Source organism: Erithacus rubecula, assembly GCF_903797595.1.
Source record: "Erithacus rubecula genome assembly, chromosome: 5".
NCBI classification, from domain to species: Eukaryota; Metazoa; Chordata; class Aves; order Passeriformes; family Muscicapidae; genus Erithacus; species Erithacus rubecula.
The window spans coordinates 57,323,033-57,347,901 of NC_136687.1; the positions used below are offsets into that span (position 1 = coordinate 57,323,033).

The following is a 24,869-nucleotide window of genomic DNA, read 5'->3' on the forward strand; positions in this document are numbered from 1 at the left end:
TTTACTTTGAAATTACTAATACAAATCTCACCATTTCCCTGTAACTCAAATAGATGTTGGTTTGTTTAAAGTTTTGCAGAGAAGAAAATAAGTTACTGAATTGTGGTTCAAGTTCGAATCACGTAATACACCAAGAAGAAAGACAGTAGTAAGAAAGCATTTAATTCCAAAAATTATTTTTCACATTTAAAAATAGGGCTAAATAGGGCTAGAGCATTCAAACTAAATTCTATCACATTTGTCCAGCAAAGTTTAAAGCCACAAGAGACTCATCCTGTTTTTTGTTCCTCTAACAAAACCATTTCTCTGCCATTCACCCATACTAAACACTGATACATTTGTTTTACCCTTTTTGCATTACTTTGTTAAAAAAAAAAAACTAAAAAACCTCACTTACCTTTAACCATATGTCAAATCACTGGATCACTGCTTCACAAAAATATTTCACAACACCTCAAAAATGCCTTACCTTGGTGCAGAGCTTCCCCAGGCTCCATGCTTGTCTGTCAGGATGTTGATAATTTTCTGTATTAGCTGTGTTGCAGTCACCTGGTCCCGGTACTTGGCTGCAGTGATCAAGTGATGACACATTTTTTCTTCTTCCCTTTTGTCTGCAGAGTACTGGGCACACAGTGACTGGCAAGAAAATAAGTATTTTATTACTCTGTGTTTTAGTTACACCATCTAAAGGGAGTTTGATGCACTTCATAGTTAATTACTTATAAAAAACCCTTGAGAGAGAAGAATTAACCCCATTTTCCAGGTTTGAAAACTGAGGCCCTGCCTACAGGAAATCCATGCAGAGAGCCAAGCAGAGGATCTTGGTTTGCCATTCTTTAACCACATCACACACACTTAAAATTTAGCAAAAGCCAACACTTTAGTGGCCAGATTGCAAAATGAAACATATAAAATAAAAGTGGTTATGCCTGTAACAAAGTGATTTGCTTTATAAAAACAGTGGCAAATTTCAGAATGAAGAATGTCAGCGAGCTGACCACTCCATCTCCATGACTCTTGATTAGATTTGGGGAGACAACTGCTTGCTGTTGCTTATATAAATATATATCTACAAAAGTTAAGGAGAAAAATCCACCTTTTTTCAGATAGACGAAACAAAATGCATCTGAGGACTAAATTGATCTTTACCAGGTGGCTTCTCAAAGTTGAACACATTTGCAGGCCAGCATGGGAAAGTCAGTAGCTTTCCCAGCAGTATTGCACCTGTTGTATAAACATCTTCTTTTGCCAACCTGCTCAGAAGAAAATTCTAGCAAATAGGAGCTCTGAATCATGCCCAATCTGAGCTCTGAACTATGAGGGATTCTTTTTTACAACATTGTCTCATAGTTTTGGGTTTTGTTGACCTTCTGAAAACTTGCCTGTTAATAAAGAATTCAAAAAACAGGCATCAAAATTTTATCACCCCTTCACCAAAACCCCATTTTGCTGTACATAAAAACCCACAAGAAATTCAAATATTGATAGAAACAATAAAGGCTTTTCTCCACTTCAGCACTCTCTGTAATTTCAGTTTTCATCTGGCAATTCCACAGATCACATATGCCAGACAAAGCATTTTGGCCTTTGTCAATGATTGGATTATTCTATGATCTAGTTAGTGGAATGGACACAAATGTCTGCCCAACAACAAAAAAAATTGCTTTTTCTTTGTGAAGCACAGCTGATGCAGACACAACAACAATTATTTCTTAGAGGTTAGATATCAGCACAGCATCATATGCTTTTTATGTTTAAAACAGTACCAATGTCTTATGCATATGTACAAGCCCAACTTGCAGAAAAAAAAAAATCAGCAGGTTATGAATGTTATTTATATATGTGTGTATATAAATATATATGTCATATTAAGTAACGGAAGGATAGAAAAATGTGAAAAAAACACAAAAAATTAGGCCTTGTGTAGATTTTCACAGACACTAGACAACAAAAACATACTAAGAGATGAGTACACTTTAAAGAACCATTCTAACAATTTTCATATATTTAGGTATTTCCTCAGAATTTCCCCACACTTTACAGCAATGCTCACCTGATGAGCAGACATCCAGGAGAACTGAAGAATAAGAGGCTGACTTTCCAAGTTAATGAGACATCAAAAATTGTCTTTTGTATTCCTACATGAAGCACTCTCCCACCCCTCTTCACAAAACTGTAAGATGACTAAATCATACCCAACACTAAACAGGATTTTTCCAGCTCTTTCTGAACACAGCTGTCTTTTCCAATACATTGAACTATTTTGCACCCATGATAATTTCAATTTCTCTTCAGCACTTTGTAAATGTTTCACAAGCTGTTATTTTTAAGTTGCCTGAAAGGGCAGAATCCTAAAAACAAGTGAATAAGGTAAGCTAAGTAGTAAAATGTTTTAAAGTGCTCTTTAATGGATCCTCCTTTACAATTTGAACAGCAACTTTTCATATCTGACATAAAATCCATAGATATAAATCACATTAGAGGGTTATTCTTTCCCCATTATCAATCTCTGTCTCTTTATGGAACATTAAAGTCACATTTGACCTTAAAACATGATAAAATGGAAATCAAACTAGAATGTTTTGTAAAAGATATAATGAACTTGTACCTCTTTAAAAAAAAGTCTCTATGATGTGATTTTGAACACATTCTTCATTAAATATCAACAAATATTTTCAAAATGTAGCTGTGACAAACTAAGAAAAAAAAATGGTATTTTATTGTCCTGACAGCTTCCATCAAAACATAAGCAGCTTGTTATAAACTGGAAATAGAACTCCACTTTTCAGGAAATTCACCACTTAATATGAATAGAATTTTGCAATTATACACCAAAACTGAGAGGCTCCCACAGGCAACAATCCCACAAAATTATAGCATCACTCTAGGAAGAACTCTTAATCATTGCACACTCTTTACAATATATACTTTATAATAAAAACAGAAAGAAGCCACAGTTTCACCAAGTATCTGTCACATACAGTTAGTAACCCTAAGAAAGTTCTGCAAGAATAATTTTCTCTTTGACCATACAAGTGTCTCACCAGTTCTTCAGTGGTTCAGTTTATACCTTCAATGTATACCAAATATACAGCAAAATAGAAGTGATTTCTCCACCTCACTCTCAAATACTTTGAATAAAAGAGTGAAAGAAGACTGGTTCCACCAAAAGAGTCAGAAAAAGAGCCATCCTAAAGTAGCCAATTACCACTATTCTGAAATTAGACTATTCTGAAAGCACTACAAAGTCCCTATTTCTGTTCATTTTCCATTTTCCAGATGCCAGGTTCACCTGATGCTTCCAAAGATGCAATACCAGGATATGGACTGGTACACTGTCAATACTTCACACTAAATCTAACCATTCCATTTATGTAAAATAGAAATCCAGTTTGATTTCTGTTTGTGCACAATCTCAAAAATGTGTTTTTAAGTTTTGATTTGCTTTACAGTGTTTGATCTCCTGCACCTGTGCACCCTGTCATGCCAGAATATGGTTTTCCAACTAAGATACACAGTTAAAGTTGTCAAACCTTCTTTCCACTGCTGCCTTGGCCTACATGATTTTTGTTATCTGTTTGGGCAAATGTGCAATGGAACTGTAATCACAAAAGTACTAAAGTCACACTTAGGATGAAACAGTGTTGAAAGGAGAAAAAAAATGCATTTTTATATACATACATCACAGATTACCCCCAAAATGTCTTAAATTCAGCGATTTTTGAAAGTTTTACAAAGGGGAACTGTATTAAGCATGGAATAGAGGCAAGATCTTTGTTTTCTAGCACTTCATCCAGGACAAAACAATATCCTTTGCTTTGCCATTATCAGAGAACAGGGTTTTTCCTCTCTCCTGTTCTCTGTCTGGAAAAGACTGCAGGCCATTTGAACACACAGGTTATCTAAAGATTCACTTTTAAGGAACTGGAATTCTGAAGGGCCACAGGGTCCTCCAAAAAGCAAGTTATAGATATGAAAATACAGTCCATTCTGTATGCAGGAGATATTCCAGAAATAGTGACAGGGTGAGTTAGTCTATCCTGCCTATCTATATTTCAGTGAAGAGCAGGATTAACCTAGATTTCAGAACTATTTTATCTTTGATCTTTACAAAAATGTCAAGTAAAAGATTTTCTCTGCATGGTACCATCTGAATCGTGCACCTCTGCAGCCCCAAAATTGTAATCTAATGCTTTCTACAAGTGATTCAAAAGTTTAATAGTGGAGAGTTTTTTAAAGAAATGTTGCACCTTTATATTTTTATTTTTCAACTTTGAGATCACTGAACACTTTTACGTATGCCAATTCCTTTGTGTAATTTAGCTAAAAGCTATTGGCTTTGTGAACAGCCTGTCTCAGAGGTAGTCACTAAAACACAGCAGTAATGCAAATTCCCTGCAAATAAGGATATTTTACTAAATGAAGGAGCTCCTCAGTCCTCTGCTTTCACAGATCTTTGCACTTGACCTCTGACCTCAGGTTTAAAGTCTGGACTAAAAATGCTACCCAGGGAAATCTTACAAAGATTCCTGAATAAGACTTAGAAAAATGAAAGCTTAAAACCTCACCAGAGAACAAAAGTCAAGCAATGACAACGTCTGACAGCCACCGTCAATTCTGAAGTGATGCCTCTGTCATCCAACGACTCCAAGTATTGATTTCTCCCAGCATGAAAAAAGCTTAAGCCAATGAAACAGATATAGCATCATCCCCTCGATAATAGCCATCAAGGTTAACACCAGCAGAACACTTATCAAAGTATCTCTTCTATTTCTTCTTGTTTTAATGGACTGAACACAATGCAATGGCTTCTCATCTCTTCAACCCGTGGTTTTCCTAACCCTCATTTATCCAGTTTTCCAGCCTTTTATCTCATTTCAACATTAAAAAGAATCTGCATTGAAATCAAGTGTTTATAATCAAGTAATATAAATGGGGCATGGGTGGAAAATGAAAAAAAAATATAGTAGGTTTATAGCCAGACATTCCTGATTGGAGGCAAAAAAAAGTGCATTTAAAATAAAAGGGGAGGAAAAAAGCATGCAGTCACACCAAACACAGACTGGGAAAACTATGGCCATGACCAGAAAAAAAAAAATCTACCACAATCAATTTGGGTTTGTGATTAGACAGAAATGCAAGGATCTCAAGAGACATCTGGTTTTAATCTGTGCTGAGTCAACAGCTTTATTTTTTACCTTAAAGTCTCACAAAATTAAGCTTTAGTTAACCCAAATAAACACCAGGAACAGCACTTTTATGTAGATTGCATCTTTCAAATGAACCAAATTTAGTACAGTAGGTAAATGAGACAAACTAATGTGAGTTCAGCTGGAAAAAAGAGCAGCTGTCAGAATAAAGAAATACTGAAAAGTAGAGACAAATACAATCAGATTTCTTCTGCAGTGTCCACTAAAACACAGACCTCTTTTAGCCTTTTTCTTTCATCCTTATTTAATTGATATTATTTGTGCAACATTAGCACCCTGTCTCAGATCAGAATCAAAGACAAAGCTTGGCACAAACAAGATCTCTCTTCCTTTTTGTTAGAAACTGAGATTTACTACACTATTCTAATATTCTAACTCTCTATGCACCACTGCTAACCACTGGCAAAAGCAATATGCAGAGACACATGTTCTTTTTAAGCCCAAGGACCTGTTTTTACTGTACTTGTGTCCAAACATTTTGCATTCAAATCACGAACTTTCCTCCCTTCCTCTTTTGCAAATCCAGTTTGTTAGCAGTCCTTTCAGGCTGATCTAGTTTAAAACAGACTAAGAGTCTAAAAGCAACACATTTGGGCAATAAATTTAACATTTTTTCAGTTCACATCTTCCAAGCACAATGCATTTTTCAAGCTAAAAAGAATCCAAGTACCATTCCCTAGGCTCTAGAAACAGTGAAGCTCAGCACTCCTGCACAGGTGGCTCTGTGCTCTCAGATTTGATATTAAGCAAAGGAGCCAGGAATGATTTCTTCAGCCATTCCCCAAGCACCCTATATCACCCTTGTGACATTCAGTGGCTTCAACACCACCACAGAGATTACTGCTGTATCCTCAAGAACTTCTAGCCCAGTGCAACAAGCAAATTAAATCCACTAAGAACTTCTGGAACCAACACACTCCCTTATTTTATAAGGAACACCCACTCTGTCCAAAAAATGACATATATAATCTAAAGATTCACTACATATTCTTAGTGAGGGCCAAATTAAGGTCACACTAGTGTGTTATTTCACAGGTGTTGGATACTTGGTTTTCATATCATCCTTTGTATGCAACTAGGTTTTTAAAAGGGGGTAAACCACTTTTTAATTAGCTGAAAACATGTAAGCATTGAAGTGGGCCAAATACAAAGCTCTGGAATGTCCTTTTTCATTCCCTTACTGTGACCACCACCTCTCCAAGTGCCTCATTGCACTGAGGCACAGAAAGGATTTCCATTGCCTTGAAGGTAGGAATAAAGCAGTTGAGCAGTTTTGGCCCCAGCAGCCAAATGAGCACATCCCTAGGATCCAGATTTCCAGACACCCTGCTGCCAGCACAGCTCTTTCACAACTCACAGCACCAAGACTTGGCACAGGAGTGACACCTGAACAGATTGAAAGTCACATGCAGTTCAGGTGGCACAGCTAAAGCTGAAATGAAGTCTCTAAGAGCAGGTAACACACACCACTGAGGATTTTTGAACAACACAACTCACTAGTTATGAAACCCTTAAAGGTACCATATGAAAACCAATTTTTCACAAGTTTTGTATCTGATTCATTCTGAATAATTTTTCATGCAAGGGGAATTTCTGCAAGTAGGGAAACAATAATACCTTAAAACATAGGAAAAACAGACATTCTCAATGAGTGGGAAAATGAAGCCAGAATGATTCAGACAAACATAAACCAAAGGATAATGCAAAATACTTATTACAAAGTACCTTTTTACCTTATTCCAAAATACCCTCATAAGTGCTATTTTTAATTAAGTTCCAAATAAAGTCACTATAAATGTAGCTTCAGTCTCTGGCTATTAAAAAAAAGTGAAAGGTATTTGCATGACTTAAAATTCTTTAACTTCCATAGCTATCAAAGAGACAACTATAAATACTTAGGTAGATCAGTATTTAACACCTGATTTATGTTAATGGTCTCAACACTTACCTTGGAGGAATGTATATTTCTATGTAGATTTCCTATTAAATAAATAGTCACATTGATATTCTATGTAGAATCCTAAGCAAATAGTCAACATGCCTCTCTTGATTTTGTTATATTTTTTGCTTGATATCCCTGCTACATCACACTTACTAAATTTTCTTATAAATTTGCAAAACACTTGCAAAGAAAATTCATTTCCAGCCAAAAACCTCTTCATAAACAGTTTCCAAGCTTGTGTAAAGTTCCAGCTTTGCAAAAGGCAGAAAGATTAGCCTCTTGAGATATCCCTGCAGTCTGGGGTCTGTGTTTCTGGTTCTATTTTCTACATAGCTCCCTTCAAGCACTTTTCAGCTTTCCCTGTTTAGTGTCTTGGATTCAGAACACAACTCGGATTTTAATCCAGGAGTCTGAGAATGTATCAAAATCTACCAATTAATGAACAAAGAACAGAGAGATCACCTTAATTTGAGATAACAAGCATTGAGGCATAATAATTTCCTATCTTGCTATGGTGGGTTGCATGCCAGTCACAAGGATATCTTTAATAAACATGAGTACTTTGGATACCCCATTGTTTTAAGACTGGGCTCCTAAAGAAGTCACTTATGAGGCTTTGTGGGAAAACCTAAAAAATAATTAAAAATTAAAAACTGTAATTGTCCTTACAAACACAAATTCATTACCCAAAAGTTAGCTCATCTGTCCTCACTAGCTTCTACCATGGCTGCTGATTTAGTCTTGATGTCTGACAGTTCAGGACCTTTGCAGCCTCTCACAGTGCAGAATGATCACCTGGCACATATCTACTGCTAAAAAGGACAAACACAGGTTTGCTGGCAAGGTATTTCCTTCCCACACATGGAAAAAAAGCCCTGCAATTACTGCCATTACTGCCATTCATCTCTATCTCCAGAAACATTTTAATTAATTATTAAGAAAAAGTATTAAGAGTGGGTTTTAGTTTGTTGGGGTTTCTTTGGTCAGAAAAATTTCTATTTACTAGAGAGAACCTCTGAAAAAAAGGAAGATTACATAGCATTGCATAGAATTTTTTTATAGTCTATTCAAGAATAACATGTTCAGTGCTGCCAATTTACAAGTTTCTAACTTTTACTCCAAAATTGTTCTTTACCTCTTTGTAAACTAAGATTCTTGAGAGGCTTATTCTTTCCAGGACCAAGTATTTTAAAAGCAAGATATTTTGATTAAGACAATGAAAAAATGGAAAAGATGACAAAAAACAACAACAACAAAAAACAAACAACAATAAACAAACAATAAAACACCAGTAGAAGAGAAGAATTTTTAAAATATGGTCTATTCTATATGGTCTTTTATAGCAGTTATTCTTTAAAATCTTTCCTAGACACTGACTTTGGAAACATGTTAAGAGTCACAATCCCAGCTTTGGCTTAACCTCTGCTTTATCTTAAAGCCTCCTGTCAGTGTTCCCATAGCATCAAATTGTAAAAAGCAAATTGTTTTAACTTTATTTTTTCCCCTCTTCTTTTTTCTAGTGCTCTATGTTTTGTATTTCATTATACCTGGACCATGAGACTTTTTCCTTTATTATTGGTTTTCATGCAGGAAGGTAACATGACTTTAGAACAGCATGAGATGTATATGAAGTTTTTTTTTAGCTAACATTTTTTTATTCAGAAAAAGTTTCTTCTGGAAAGGTTGATATTTGGCTCTAAAAATTCTTGGGAGGAGGAGAATTTTATTTCTTTTATAACTGGGTGATTTTACTATTCATAAAAAGACAGCATTTGAAATATTCCCATTATTGAAAGTGTGAGAAGACAATAGCCTCTGGGTTTCTTACAGCAGTCTAAGTGAAAAAAACTCATTCATACAACTCCAGATCTTTATACTGAGCAACACAGAACACAGACTGAGAATATTCCTTTAAAATCTATTTTTTTTCTTGCTGCCTTGGTGTAAATGAAAAGACTGCAACCATGCAAGAGAGAGTATTGCAGCTAGCACAGATAATCCCTTCAGAGAAATGAAGAACTATGTAGCACCCAGCAGCTTCTACTGGCATCATCCTTTATGCTGTCAATTTAAATTTAAAAAATAAATAGTCCCTAAACAATTTGTTTACCTTTACATAAGAAACATTTAAGAGCCACTTCCTACATTTTCTGTTTATTTCTCATTTCAATGTTACTCTTCAGAACTTGTGAAATACACCAATTTCAAGGTTCTGATGTTCTTGTTGAGTTTTGGCTTTGGCTTTGTTTCAGTTCAGCATGGAAGGTTTTTCCCTCTGATTGTTTGTTTTTTTCATTTTTAATGGCATGAGGGTGATTTCATAGCACCTCAATACAGCAACAAGCATTTGCTACCAACAGCTGAACTCAGGGTTGGTGTAAGACCACAAAACAGATTACACATTCCAACTACACAAATCCTGCTTAATTAGACTTTACTAATTGACTTTAACTCAGTGTAAAATAATACTTGGATACTTGGATCTTGTTATGCTTAGAGCATAATAGCCATGAAAGGATAAAAAAAAAAACAAACCAACACAAATTCTGTGGATTTTTAAAACACAAATCTGAGTTTTGGTGTGAATTACAGTTCACTCATTAAAATTACAGGTTTTGAAATGAAGTACAGTGACTAATCAAAATCAGCAGCTTCCACCAAGCATGCACAAAAACCAAAAGAAACTACTGAAATTACATAAAACATTATATAAAACACATGTAAGCCACAGTTATTGAACATACCAAAGAGCCATGTAACAACATCTCCTACACACTTTAACAGCTTCACTTGCACTCCAGTCAATACTTCTAATATTCCAAATTTCTGAACAGCTTCAAACAACTGTGATTCAAAAATAACTCAGGAAACATTCCTCCCTCCTCTCATGCTGACCATATGAAACTGCCTTGCAAAACAGCATTGGGCCAGTGCCAAGATGAGTAATGCTGGCTACAGGGCTCTCTACAACTGCTTGGAGAGGAGATATTTGGGGTCTCTAACAGCCAGCACAGGAAAAAATAATCAACAACGTTTTAGAAGTGAGAGTATCTGAGTTGGTTTTTTTTTTTTTTTTTTTTTTGTTGCTGCTTCTTTTGTAAATGTTCCCTTGAGATCAAGGGCCAGCTCAGCTGAGGATGACCCAGTCCTGCTGGTGGTAGTGGAGAGAGACCTCTGGTCCCAAGTTGTGATAACATTTGTTTACAATTTCCACACATTCTCTAAATTGCAGTAACCCACCCAGTAACTGAGAATTTTGCTTGTTTTACCTGTCAAGTATTGGTAACAGCCACAAAAGATGGAATCTCAAACTGCTCCAAGGACTACAGACAATTCAGGAGAGTTTTGTAAGACTCTAATCTCAAGTTTCTGCATGGACAGGCAGGGAAAAGGCTTGAAGAAGCACAAACATCTCAAAATCCATTAGGCCATAATCTTGGCATTACTACTTAGACTTAGAATTTGCTCCTGTAAATTTTTGACAAAAAAAAAAAAAAAAAAGCCAAAACAAAACAGTATCTTTGCACTAGGATACAAAAGAGAAAAACATGGAATGACGACCAAAGCACTTGCACTGCTCATCACAGTCACTATCATCACCCCCCAAGCCCTACTTCCAAGAGATATCAAAATATCTTCTTTTAAGAAGGCCAGAAATCTTTGAAGATGCATTTTCTAAATAGTGAATTAGTAACAGGGACTTAGAAATGTGAGCAGGAAATGGGAGGGAGGAGTGATGAGAAAAGTAACAGGAAACATCTTGTGTGAAGCAGAATAGTGAAGAAAGTTTGGTTTTTCTCATTGTAAATCTTCCTAAGGATAGACTCTGCCACTTCCAGTTTGACTCCAGATTAACAGTGAAACTCAGAGATTTCTAAGTCACTTGGAATCTTCCCTAACAAAATAATCACCAGAAGAGCAACTTAACTGACACATCTTCCTTTTCATGACCTAAGACCATCTCAAAGGAATTGGCTCAGGTTTCTCCCATTTAGGTCAAAAAGAAAAATCAGTAGATTCACTCCATGAACACCTCAATAAAAAAAAATAATATGAAGCAGGAAGGAAAGATTTTTTAACTCTGTTATAGTGATTCCCACTTAAAAGCAAATACAGGGATGTGAAAATAAAAGCAGTGAGGTAGAAGAGGCAATGGGAAAGGACCTTTCAATTCCAGTTAAGAATTCTCATTAGTGCAGTACTTGTTCCCTTTCCTGGAAAGCTTCATAGATCTACTCAGAAATAAAAGATTATTTTAGTAAAAGATTATGAATATCATCCCTGGGTGGATGTGGCTTGACAGTTTTCCACCATTTCCACCTCCCTGGATCCCAGATAGCCCCATCTACTACAAACTATGGACAGTTTTTATCAATTTAGTTGTAAAATACTTATTAAAGCAATTACTGTCTATTTTCAACCATCACTCATGGAGGTGTTTATTTCTGCACATCATCATATTCTGCATTCATAATGAAAGGCTGAAACTTTCACTGGAACAAGAAAGTAAATTACTGTAATAAATGCAGCATTTTGTACAACTTTCTCCTCAATAATATACTAATAGATAAAAGAGAAAAATACTCTATGGAAGAAATATAGGTAACAATAAAAACCTTGACTCTAAGTGCTTTCAGGCAAACACCCTCAAACATTTTCTTAGCATCTCAGTAGGTTGTCCTGAAGGTAATTTTCATAAGCCACCTTCATGAACATCAAAAAATAAACCTGCAGGTATCACCTTTTGTCATGCCTCAATCAGAAGACTGCATTAGCTACAAAATGAGACAGCTCCTACTATAATTGTAGTCCAAATAAGAGAATGATGAAGGTAACCAAAGCTGACTTAGCCACAAAGCCATAGCTCAAGATAAGTAGCTACCCAAAATATGGAGCAGAATTTCAATTCATTACTCTAGAGGTCAGGTATGCTATGTCATCCAGGCACATCTAAGGCTGGTTTGGGGCTGCAAATCAATCTAACATGAAGATATTTGTTCTTCCTTTCTTTTACAGAAACATCAGTATGCCCATGCTTAGGTAAATCATCCAGATAAAAAGCACACATTGCAACCCTAGTAAGGTTCAGAGTTTTAAAATACACTCTTTTTACATTCAGCTCTAGACAGCAGTTTAGTGGGTCAGTAAATGAGAGCATACTGCAGATTCACAAACCTGTGCATGGTTTGTTCTTGTACATACAGCTGCAGAGTGAGCTGCCTTCATAAAGTCACTCTAAATTTTCATTTCAACCACTAGACACCACAAAAAATATTTTACAAGTAACACTAATAAGAACATCCTGATACCTGTATGCACCAGTCTACCCCAGTAACTTCAGTACTGAAGAGCTTTTACATTAAATCTGGCTATAGTCAAGTGGATGGGCTTTAACCCAACAGCCCTGAACTCAGGTCAGTCATAAATAGGATTTGTAATTTGGGTGCTTTTGTCATGAGAGAAAAACCATGCAGAGATAGCACTAGAGTATAGGGAATTATTTTACAATTTTGTGACCTCTTTCTTCAATTGCTGCTATAAACAACCTCTCTACATAAAAACCATACTTTTGAAAATAAAATTGTATTTAGAATATTCCAGACTACTGCTGAAAGACTGTCAAATACATCTGGACTACAAATGATAATATGTTGAATCAAAAGCTAACACCCATTTAGCAATCAGATGCATATTTCATCCTTAATGAAGGCCTGAAAAGAAGAGTTCACTTTATTCTGGATGCAGGTATCAAAGCAGATCTCACAAAGCAACACAGGCGCATCATCTAAGGATCTTTTTCACATTAAGAATCCTATTAGAAGGAAAACACTAAAAGGTAATTGAATTTCCCTCAGTTATCTTCATCTCTGTCAGCTCCTGCTACAATAACTTACTCTCCAGAGCAGAGATAACTCAATTCTGTCCAGCAAGCATATGTTATGAATCTCCAAAGCAAACTTGTCTAAATCATTCTGGTCTTCTATCAAGGTTGGCTGTAGATATGAACTCTGACAGAAAGCAAACAAATTTATTTTTATCTTTTCAATAATTCGCTTCCCTCTGCCTTGATGGAAGAATCTTAAAGATATAAATGTTTCCTCTAATTCTGTAATTATAAAGACTGGTTGAAAACATTTAATCTGAAAGTTAATGTTATTAAAAACTCTTTGATTCTCAATTCCATTTTAACAAACAACAAAAAAAAAAGAAGTTTCAAGTTCCTGTAGGCAAACAGAAGCTAAATTATCATGCCATAATTAATGTTTTTTTCAGAATATTTCTGATATTTATATTTTCACCTTCAATGGAAATGTTAAATCTACAAATAACAACAACAGAAGAATACTTCAACCTTTTTCCATCAAAGCTCTTAAAACATCAGTAAGCACAAATCCTCCACTCACATAATCAAACTACTTTGATTTAAAAGCTACATTTAGGGAAGGTGTCATGACTTATCTAGACCAACATAACGAAAGCAAAATTAAAAAAAAATTTGCCAAAGAAAGGGTATATGACAAGAATCAGTAGAACTAATTCCAGGAGAGAAAATATGAGAAGAGCCTGATCAAACTAATATCAACTGTTGAATTCCTGCCAGTTTGTTTCAGGCTCTCCAACATATATGTGAAAAACAGTCTGCAGAATGAATGAACAATGAATTGACAGAGTTCCTTGCTGACATTCAGCTAATCAGAATTGTTTAGCCACAAAGGAGATATGAGGAACAGGAGGGGAAGCTTGGGAGATCAAGTCATCATAATAATAAAACAGTACAGGAGCTTCACCTTAGATAATAAAATACAGAAAATAATCCAGTTTTAGACATAAAATTATGTCCAGTGTATTCACCTTTATCTTTGCTCCTTTTTGCCATAATTTGGCAGCTACTGAAATTAATCCTTCATTACACTTGTTGGAGTCAGCCTCCAAGCTGTAAGCATTGAGAGCATCAGCCATTATCAGCAACAGCTTTAATCTATTAATTACAACAGTGTAATGAACAGAAGGTGCTCCAGGAAATGTTGGTTGTGATCCATGTCTCCTCATCCAACCTGACTTACTACCAGGGAAAAGGCATTTTACAACCCAAGCATCACTTCAAATTGCAGAGGAGCTGGAGAATGTTCTGAGAGAGTGTTACTGCATTTTCCTTTTTAATAAACTCTTCCTGAAGAGTGCACACCTTGACATAGGGTAACAGGCTTGACACTGAAACCCAAAGATAACAAACAGGAAAGAAATAATGCTAAATGAAAATAAAAATAAGTTCAAGTTTACAAGTGAGCAGAGTATTTAAGTCCAACCTACCAGTTGAGATATTGAGAAAAAAACACCTTCAGGTATAACAGACCCTGAGGATCTTTTCTGACCTTGTCAGCTCCAACATCAGAATTATTTTAGTGCAACATCTTTCTCTCAACTGAGTTACAATAAAACACATAGGAGAGACATGTACTGTCATCAGTGCTTTTTCTTCAAAGCTGAATAGTTCCTAACACTGCTCTTAAAAAGGTTCATAAGCAATACAAATTATCTCTGAACAGAAATTTTAGAATAAAATATCCAATCAAGCACAAACAGGATATTTGCTTTGTTAGTGCTAAAAAATTACATTCTACTTACACTCTATTACTTCAGTCTAGATTACTGAAGAATCATTACCTGGCATGAGCTCCCATAAAAATTTGTACATGAATAATAAATAAGGTAAACAATACTGATTTATTTTTCATGAATAGGTGAGAACAACAACATTTCTGATGGGAACATTCATTTGAAGCAAGAAATTTCTTATATGGCTAGCTTAATTTTCATATTATAAATATAAAAAAGGTGCAGAAAAACATGGAAAATGTTTTAATAGACAAAACAACATCTGTATTAAAAGACAGAATATTTGGGGTTCAAAGAAAATGGCATTCTTCAGTAAGTCTTCCCAGTTAAGGAAAACAGAAAAATATGTCAACTATGGCATGATAGTTTTAAAAACAGAATGAAGTAGGTCAAAAGAGATGGAGGAACAATTGCATAAAGCCATAAAAGGCAGCATTAAATTATTTTTCAAATAGATCAGCTGGAGGAAGCCCATTAAGGTGTCTCTGTAGAGCTAATAGAAGATCAAAGGTAAAAGAAAACTGGGATGAGAACAACTGCTGGAGACCAGGCAGTGTCCACTCAAGTGATCCAGAACAACTCAGGGATGAGCACAGCCACCAGCTGCATTGTCCTTGTTCAAACTGCCTCAGAGCCAGAGGGAAGAAATAAACCAAATGGACTCTGGAGGACTGCAGAAAGCAACATGGCAATAAGTCTGAAATTTCTAAAAGGCAAAATTGGAGCTGTGTTTTGAGCAAAAAGCAAACAAAGGAATAAACACACTGGCAAGAGCCATCATTGTCTTTGTAAAGGAAGTCAGGCTTCATTAGATTTATTTCAACAAGCCACTCGAGACACAGCCAAGAAAGATCCAGCTGATCAAGTTTGAATGCCAAAAAGATATTTAAAGAAAGGCAGGATGAGGTAGGGCACACAGGAATATCTTATGATGGAGTTAAGATGCATTCCCACAGCAAAAGATAAGTTGAAAGACCTATGGAAAGTAGATTATTTAAGCTTAATGACAATTTCTATAATAATCTGTAACAAGACTTATGAGAGAGGATAAACAGTTTTTAAAAGGAAGTTTATCTTTCACAGGAAGAGAAAAACAAATAGATGTGTTAAATATTTAAAAGAAGTGAGAAAGGACACAAAAAGTTGAAATGTCAAACACTGTTAAACACTGCGCATGACCTCCCCAGATTTTTTTAATTACACTGGTTAGTCTCCTTCATTTCACATGAGACAATTAATCCAAAAAGTTGCCACCTCAGGAATAAAAGAAATTTCATCTCCTGCTTTGGGACTTGCCAACATACTGCAACAGAACAAAACTGGTTAATCCTCCCATAGAAAAAAAATATTCTCCTATGCTCAGCACTCTGTGAAGCATTTATAATACCTCAAAAACATGTTTAGAAATAAAAGTCAGGTTTTTTCTTCCTTCTATCGACAGACAGATGGTGCTGTAACACCTAAACGTCCCAGTGCAAAAGGCAGCATTTATTTAAAAATTTGAGTTTGGGAGAGTCAAGCCTGTTCATAACAGTATCTATAAAGCCTTGTTTTCCATGGAGGAAACATCTAACTTCCTTCATGTTGCCCCATTACATTTTTTGCAGTCCTAATGACAAGAATTTCTGGATGCATTCCTGCAGCTTGCACTATCCTTCATCTCCATGTGTTCTGTGGAAAATCATCACTGCTGATCCACTCCAAAAGAGAAAATTCCCACTGAAATCACTACATAATCTTCTGTTTTAATAAATATGGACATTACTAATAAATGTGCTGAAAACAAAATGCAAAAGGATGTTGCAAGATCCACAAAGGAGTTTTTGATACACAGGCTCTATAAAAAAGCAGCTTTTGTGAAAAACACTGGTAAACTATGGAGAATATGGACCCAGTCAAGGATTAAAACCTCCTTTCCCACAGTAACTTCTTACTACATACAGAAGCAACAATCATCTGCAGAAACTACACAAACACCAAACACCTTTCCATAATTCTTTCAAGGGCTCTCAAATGTTCCCTTTGACCTAGGGGTATTCTGCCAGAAATGACTTGCAGCAATTTTTAGTCACTTCCTCTGATACAAAAAACATATTCCAACACTTAATGCTTAATGCACCAAAGGGGAAAAGATGTGGAATACAGAAGATTATCTATCAAGGGAAGCACTAGACTTTGCCTTCTGCCAAGGAAACAAAAAGCAAACAGCTCCATGCAAGTCACTATTAGAATGCTTGCCTAGCCTTGCATCCCACTCTGTCAAGGCAATACCAGTTTTAAGATTCGTTTCCCAGCATGAGCCATGAAGTAAAACATTCTGTTTATTACCACAGCCTGTAAATTGACACTGAGTAAGAATTAAAACTGTGAGGAAGTCCAAGTCTTCCGCATGACAAAACATAACTGAACACAAAAGGGCAACAAATTCTACAGCAGCTGGAAATGCTAGATTTAATTATTGAAGAGAAATCATGCAGAGAAGTTAGCTGCCTAGCATGATTTATAACAAATGCAAAGGGAAAGTCATGTGAAATTCTCAGTTAATCAACAGAAACAGCCAATAACAAGAATGCCAGCACTTTCTATTTGTATGGATGACAAGAATTTGAAAAAAATAAAACCAAAAATTCAAGGGGATGACACCACACAATCGTTCAAAAATGACACTTTGAGGAGGCAGGCTATTTTGCAAATTAGAGCAGCAGTCACATTTTACTGAAAAAAGTACCAAGGGTTTTTTATTTCCTCAGAATGAAGAATCCTTGTCCACCCATTATAGCAAGTATTCTGAAAATTATTGTGTGGCACTCTCCACTGCTCTTCTACACTTGACATAATGTACAACATTATACACTTTTGTATTGCACATTTTCCCCCAATTTTCTTACTTTTCATGTGAACCTTCCATGCAAAAACCAAAAAACAAACAAACAAAAACCATGAAAAACAAGACAAAACAAAACAAACAAAAGAAATTACATTCCTGGAGCGGCCATTAAAAACACTTTACTCAAATATTGGAACTTGGTATCACAGATTTTTGCCTAAATCCAGTAGTGCCATCCAATAGCAAACCAAAGCTCCCACTAGAAAGATGAAACACTGAACAGTCCAGGCTTAAAAACCTTACAGGTTTAGTTGTTTAGAATTCTATAAATATGTATATTCACCCAGAAGTACATCAAGAGATTTATATAAGACAGGAGGCATAGCCAAGGCAATGGGCACTCCTGTCATAAATTATAAAATAAAGTCAATTAGAGTACAAAATTCCCTCCCCCTCCTCACACCAAATCCAATTATTCCCATAGGCCTGACTCCACAGCAGTCTGCACAGATAATCTAAGACACAGTGAGAATCACCACATTTTTCAAGGTCATTTCTAGCAAATAATCAGTGGTAGCATGAAACTACCATAAAGGGGTTCCCCTTCAGGATTTTCAACTCTGCCAAAAACCAAAGGTGATATTTTGAAAAACACCTAAGACACATGCACATAAAATCCCAGGCACAATGGAAAAAATACAAGGTTATAAAGGTATATGTTAGAAATGCTCACATTCCCACATTCACAGCAAAATTTCATTGCTACCTCATTACTGAAATGAGTAGAATATTCCTTCATCAGGCTTCTTTGAGGTAACTCAAAGGTTTATTGCATATCCAAACTCAGGGTTTACTGCATATCCACAGTTACAGCACAAACTAAACAACAAGTCCAAAAAAAAGAAAACAAACCCCAAAAGTATCCTTGCTTCAGAGACTCTTCCCACATTTTTGGTCATGCCACTGTATGGAAAGGATTCTTCTCCATGTTCTTACCAATTCAGGGTCTCACCACATGGAGACAGAGCAAAGCCCAACCAGAGCTCACACAAATGTGCTGCATTTGCTGTTGCTTCTCTGTCTCCTCCTGGTTGGAATAAAATTGATAGGTGGGCATATCTCAAACCAATTCTGGAAGGAAAACATCTCTCCTGTACTTGCAATGAATTAAGAACCAAACAGGAGTGGCACCCTGTGCAACTTTTAAACTATGTACTGTCAAACAATTTCTTCCATCACATTTCTAAGATGCAGTTTTCACACAGCAGTGCCTACCCTGAATTTTCTATTTTCCTAGGCTTTTCCTTCCAATGCTTTCTCCTGCCTCTCTGTGCTCCAAATACCAGACATCAGGTAGTAATATATACTATAGTATATAGTTATTATATAGTGTAGCATATACATATTACTTAGTATATAGCATAAACACACTAAAAACCTTTAAAAAGAAAATTTGGGGCTGGATTTTTGGTGATCCAGTGTTAACATGAATTATTTCATAAGCAATATGAAACACCAGACTTGCAAGTCTGAATAAAAAAGAGAAACAGGTAATAGAAATAGTTCTTTTCTTATTTCTCATCTGAGGGCCTTTATTCCTTCTCAACCAGTCTCATCTCCCTTCTTCTTAGCACTCAGAGGGCAAAACTTCCTTCTGATCTAAACCACATATTCTCATCCCAACCATTTCTTCAAAAAACCAACTAGTAATTACCAAAAGCATTAAACATTTTTTATGTGGTCAAACCCACATTTTCCTATTTTCCTGGGCTAAATCTTATAGGATCACTCCTCTGCTCCCTTTCTTCAGCTATCACATCTTAAGACATGGATGGAACATGGTACACCAGAATTTCTGTTTGTCAATGTGGTACCTGCAGACTCAGGTACTAAGAGGAACTAATGGTTCCTCTTTCCACAAAAGAACGCTGAGTGAAGTCTGCCACAGACATCAGGTTCTTCACACATTTGGTAGAATCCAATAGTTGTATATCCTCAGTTTCTACACCTGTGGAAGTCATGCTGGATCAAAGATTTTCCAGCACAGGAACAAAACTAAACTGGAATAACAGACTGCTGATATTTGAGTACACAATTTTCCATTTAAGTTCACCTGATGAGTTAAACCTCTTGAGCCACCACCACAGAGACAGGACAGATTCAAACCAGCATCAGCCTAAAATATCAGCCAACTCTCATCCCAGAGATTTGTCACAGCAGAGCTCAGAGCTGTATTAAAAATTGTAAGTTGATGCTCTGTTTAAATTTCTTCCAGACACCATAAAAGGTATCTTGAGGCTGAACTAGGGCTAAGAGTGCAGCTGTCACTGAACAACTGTATTCACAGAGAGCCTGTATTTATATGACAGAACCCTTCATTACTCTCACGTTTCCTACATACACACACCCCTCTTTGCAAATAGTTTGCATCAGAAGGAAAAAAAGTGGGCTGTTCATCTAATCAATAACACCATGTCATGCATGGAGTTTCTGCATAAATCCAGAGCAAGAGATGTCAGGCATGTCCCAGTCCAATGATTATCAGGCAACGGAGTAAAAGGATGCACTTTTCATCTCCACAGGACTGTCGCCAGCCCCTTGATGTAATAAATGAAACATGCCTGCTATTTCACCATGGCAGAAGGGTACTGTAGATACCTTCCAACATCTCTGTTTGCAGGAGGGGGTAACTAGCTCTAGATGAAGTGCAGATATGTTATTAGACAACGCACAGCTTGAATCCTGGGGCCAACACAGATGACCTTTAGAACATAAGCACTGTCTAAGACAAATATGCTTTCATCTTTGGGGAGTATTTTTTCAAGTAAAGATTTAAGAGGAAAACAGTTTAGAAATACGTTAAGCACAAATGTGCCTTCAATCTCTTAATGCTTCATTTTAAAAACAAAACCACAAGTAATATCACATGTCAGAAGAAAGACAAAGTACTCTTTAAGTAGAATATTAGTGAATTGAGAGAGATTTAGCTTCATTTTCATTTACCCAATAATTAAGCACAGGGAAAGCTGATACATAATGTAACCAAGATCCTAAATTCGAGGTATGACCAAAGTGATTCAGAAAACAGGCTTGTATTTTTGTCAGAAGTAATGCAAGTTTATTGCAAAAACAGAGCCCATCATTTCACTTTAGATTCCCTTAAGTGGCATGAAAGTATGAAAACATAACTAAACCACACTGAGGCATGTAAAACATAAGGAGAATGGGTTTAGAGAGGGATTAGTTAAATAGCAGATGATACCAAAAGAAAAAAAGAAAGTAATTTCTCATTTTGCACTTCACAGGCTGTTACCACTTATCTTCAGCAAAGTGGTTTTTTTCAGACCTGTATCTTGACTGTGATGCTAAGCAGCTCTAACACATACAATGATATTTGCTAAATGGAAAAGAGCAGCATTGGTATGATAAAATCCTTTCCCCCACAATCTACAGTGTGCAGATTTCAACAAGTTCTGAGCTGCTCTGCTCAGCCTGTTCTCCCATCAGAGTCAGTAGCAAACTTATCAAATCACCCTAGGACTGCAAAGCACCTTTCAGAGTGTCACCTCCTGAGCCTGCAAAGCCCATATCTCAGCCTGGAATCCTCAAGCACAATGGGATGGTTATGCTTTGGTGTTCTGCTTTTTTTAAAACAAGATTTCCTTTCTTACCTCGAATTCAGCATGGCGGTTAATATCCTCTGCCCTCTGTCTGCTCAGGATGAATTCTGCTTCATTAGCCACTCGGACCAGATGCTCCTTCATGGTTTGACTCAGCAACCTGAGGACAGAGAAGATTTAAGAACTGCCTTAAAAGAATGAACTCCAAATATAAAAATCTGGAAATACAGTGTATATATATGCAAATATCTTGGGTTCTTATGACTGACTTTACTGTGCAAAGAAAAGGGTGTAAATAAGGTTGGAGGGTAATTCTCTGGCAACTAGTAAAATTGTATTTCCATAGTAAACCAAAGTAAACATTAAACAAAATGTAAACACTCCAGATAGTCATTTGTTTTACCTGAAATAGAGACATGTAAAAAAAAAAACCTTTCACATCTACCACAATATAAAGTAAGCAGTTTTTGCATATAAGCATCCACACTTAAAGCTCTAACACAATTGATGTAAAATCTAAATTAAAAAATGCAATGCAATATAGTTCTTCCTCCAAATGCAAGATTGAAATTTTATGGTAGGTATACATTTAAGTAATATTTTCAGGATTATAAAACACTCTCAGTCTCACAAATGAAATGCTAAGATATACATTGTTCCAGGTTATGTACAGAATAAAGCTGTAATTCAAACTGAGATTTCTGAGGCCTTCATAAACCCTGAGTTTATGAATGACAGCAGAGTTGACAGACTGAATTACAACCAAATTATTCTCTGAGTTCACATATTGTTACCAAAAACATTTCCTTTTTAATTAGTTACATTGGGATTCATAAAGTTAAAACTGGCTATACCGGAGCCACACTGTTTTAGAAGGTGCACATTTCCACAGGTTCACTCAGACATACATCAGATAAATCCATTACATGCTCTACTGATTAATTCTTAAAAATATCTGTTACTAAACCTTTTTTTTTTTTTTTTGGTAAGGTTTCCAGTTGTAGAAAAAAAGAGTAGCAGAACATAAAATCACTTGCTTTCCTTGCACATATAAACTAAAGTACATTTCAACAAGTTCAGAGTGTACTGAAAGGCTTTCTGTACAACCACAGGATTTATTATGCAGGATATCTTCTAATGCACCCAATGTTAATTTTAACCACAATAACTTATTTATCTGAAATAAGGCTCCACCTGTCTCTTACTGTATGTTTGAAAGAGTGATGCTCTGCTGTCTCTTTTCCTATGCTTTCAGAATTCCACACTTGCAGGTCATATGCCTGCTCCCATGAGAAGAAACCCAGAGGCAGAGCAACACCTGAAGCTCTTTGTTCACTGCCCCTCTCATTCCAAGGCTCAGAAGCCACATGAGGCCATGAGCCCAGGAACCAGCCAAGTTGGTGGATTAGTCTCTCCCCATGGATGAAATCTTGAAATAAGAAATTTGCACAATTCACTGACTTCACCTTCTGTTTGGGGAGGTTTGTACAAGCTGCTGGTTTAAAACCACATTACTATTCCTTTCATTTTTTTCTGGGTTTAGTCACTATTAGAATGGATGTAGCTGTTGAGCAACAAACATACAATTTTACCAATTTATCTGCATGAATTAGTGACAAACCAGCAACAAGAAACTGTACAAGCAATTGCACAGTCTGGGCAGATTCCAACTGTTTGACTCTTTCTCCATGATCTCCAGTAGCACATTCAATATGACACATAAGCATTTAAATAAACTTCTTTTTATTGAACTAAGAACAGTTTTAAAAATAAAGAGGATCACAAATGCTCATGTACTACAAGATCATGTACTACAAGTTGCATGTAACACAGTTGGACAGTATTCCATTATTTTCCAAGGTTATCAATACCAGTATCTTCTGCTGGCTTGATCAGACTTTGAAAAATACCAGCTGTCCTCTAAAATCTAACATTAATCTAACATTAATTATACAGTCTGCGTCCCACTTTTCCTTTATCTGTTTAAGAAATCACCCTATATAATAATTAACACTTCATGGTTTTCCATTTTATCTACCAAACAAAACCAGTGAGCTGCCCAGCACCTATGCATGTCCAGAAAGGATGGATGTGCTCCAAACAAAGCAAAGAAATACATTCCCTCACACAGGAACAACCTTGTCCAAACACACTAGAAGTGTATCTAGTGAAAACAAATACACTTCAAACTTCAGGAAGAGCTTTGTTTCCTATGGATTAGCTGTCTCTTCTGTCACCTCCAGTCCTCCTTACTAATCCTATAAACTTTCCTCACTTACTCTACCACACAGGAGTAGGCCAGGCTGATGAAACTCAGACTTTTTTTTTTTTTTTTTTTTTTTTTATATCCAAGAACTTGAAATTTAAATCTTTCTTTTCAGTTCAACCTTTTCCAAACACTGCATATGCTTGGATTAGCTCTCTCATAACAAGCAATTCAAGTTGCATTTTCTAGGGCAGTCTGGAGTTTTTTTATGATAACAGTATCCATATACATGGCATACCATACAGATTTCTATTTGGAATTTACCACTTAAGTATGGAACTTTGAAAAATAAATATATATATCTTGCAAATAGAGGAGTCTGTAGCCATCATTAAAAAAATCAAAGGCAAATATGAGCTCACAGCACCTGTATAAATGAACACACCTCTGCTTATATGTTTAAAATGAAGTTTTAATCACCTACTAAACACATATTTTGGGAATCTTGGCAGCTGCTAGTTTTCCCTTTAAGGGAAACAAAATGTTGAACAGAAATCTGTTAAGTGTAGCTCACTGCTCTCAATAAAACAACTGTTCCCAGACAAGCAGATCATTGCTGAGGCAAGGACACAAACTGACTTGCTGAAGGATTATCCCAGCTCCAAACTACACACAACACATTTTGTACATGTGGGAGACCATATAAACTGAATCACCTAAGTCAGGTAACTTTGAGAGACAAGCACCATCTTCTTAAAAATGTTTAGAAACATCTGATTCTCCTCACTAAGATAGTAAGTGGCACTTCATGGATTTAAAGGATCACAATGGTCCTTGCTGGTTCCTACTCTGGCCTCCCAGGCAAATTGATCAGGAATGTCTTCCTGAAAACAATTTCATTTCCTGCAACAGGTCTGTACCTTCTGTTTGTACTACAGGAGACCTTCCAGAAAGAGAGGTTTTTTTTTGTTTTTTTTTTTTTTTTAAGCTTGTAGGATCATAAATTGATTTCAGTTGGAAAGGACCTTAAGGAGCATCTCCAACCCCCTGCCACCTTCCTGATAAGAGTCTATGCTCATTTGTTTTTAGTTATGGCATGCTATTGAATTATTATTTTCCTGACCTTAATACAAGAAGAAAGTGGATGGAGTGTGGATGGACACATTTTAGATTATTATTATCTATGAGTGTAAAGACTCTGTGGCTACTCTTCTGCTTGCAGTCCACACCAGATTCAAGGTCTCAGAATGACTTTTCTTCCCAAGCACTTTTTTTCCAGACTGAAATGTTTTAAAACATGTGCTTAACTTTGAAAAGATGTGCAGTCTTGTAAAAACAAGCATGGGGATGGATTCCATGCTGGAAGTTAAATAATTACTTGCATATTTTGCCGGGTCAGGAATGAAGTGCTAAACCACTGAGAGAAGGAGTTCCAGCCAAATACAGG

At 36.2% G+C, this 24,869-nt stretch overlaps 1 protein-coding gene across 6 annotated transcripts in view; it reads right to left on the reverse strand.

Annotated features, from left to right (window-relative positions):
* The window catches only part of LRBA (LPS responsive beige-like anchor protein), a 357,069-nt gene that overhangs the window by 211,471 nt on the left and 120,729 nt on the right, over positions 1-24,869 (reverse strand). For all 6 annotated transcript variants that reach the window (XM_079306956.1, XM_079306953.1, XM_079306954.1 and 3 more), the window contains 2 exons: positions 21,268-21,376; positions 470-636 (listed from right to left, as the gene is read on the reverse strand). In XM_079306956.1, coding sequence (XP_079163082.1) covers positions 470-636; positions 21,268-21,376 — 276 coding nt within the window. The remainder of the gene's footprint in view (positions 1-469; positions 637-21,267; positions 21,377-24,869) is intronic.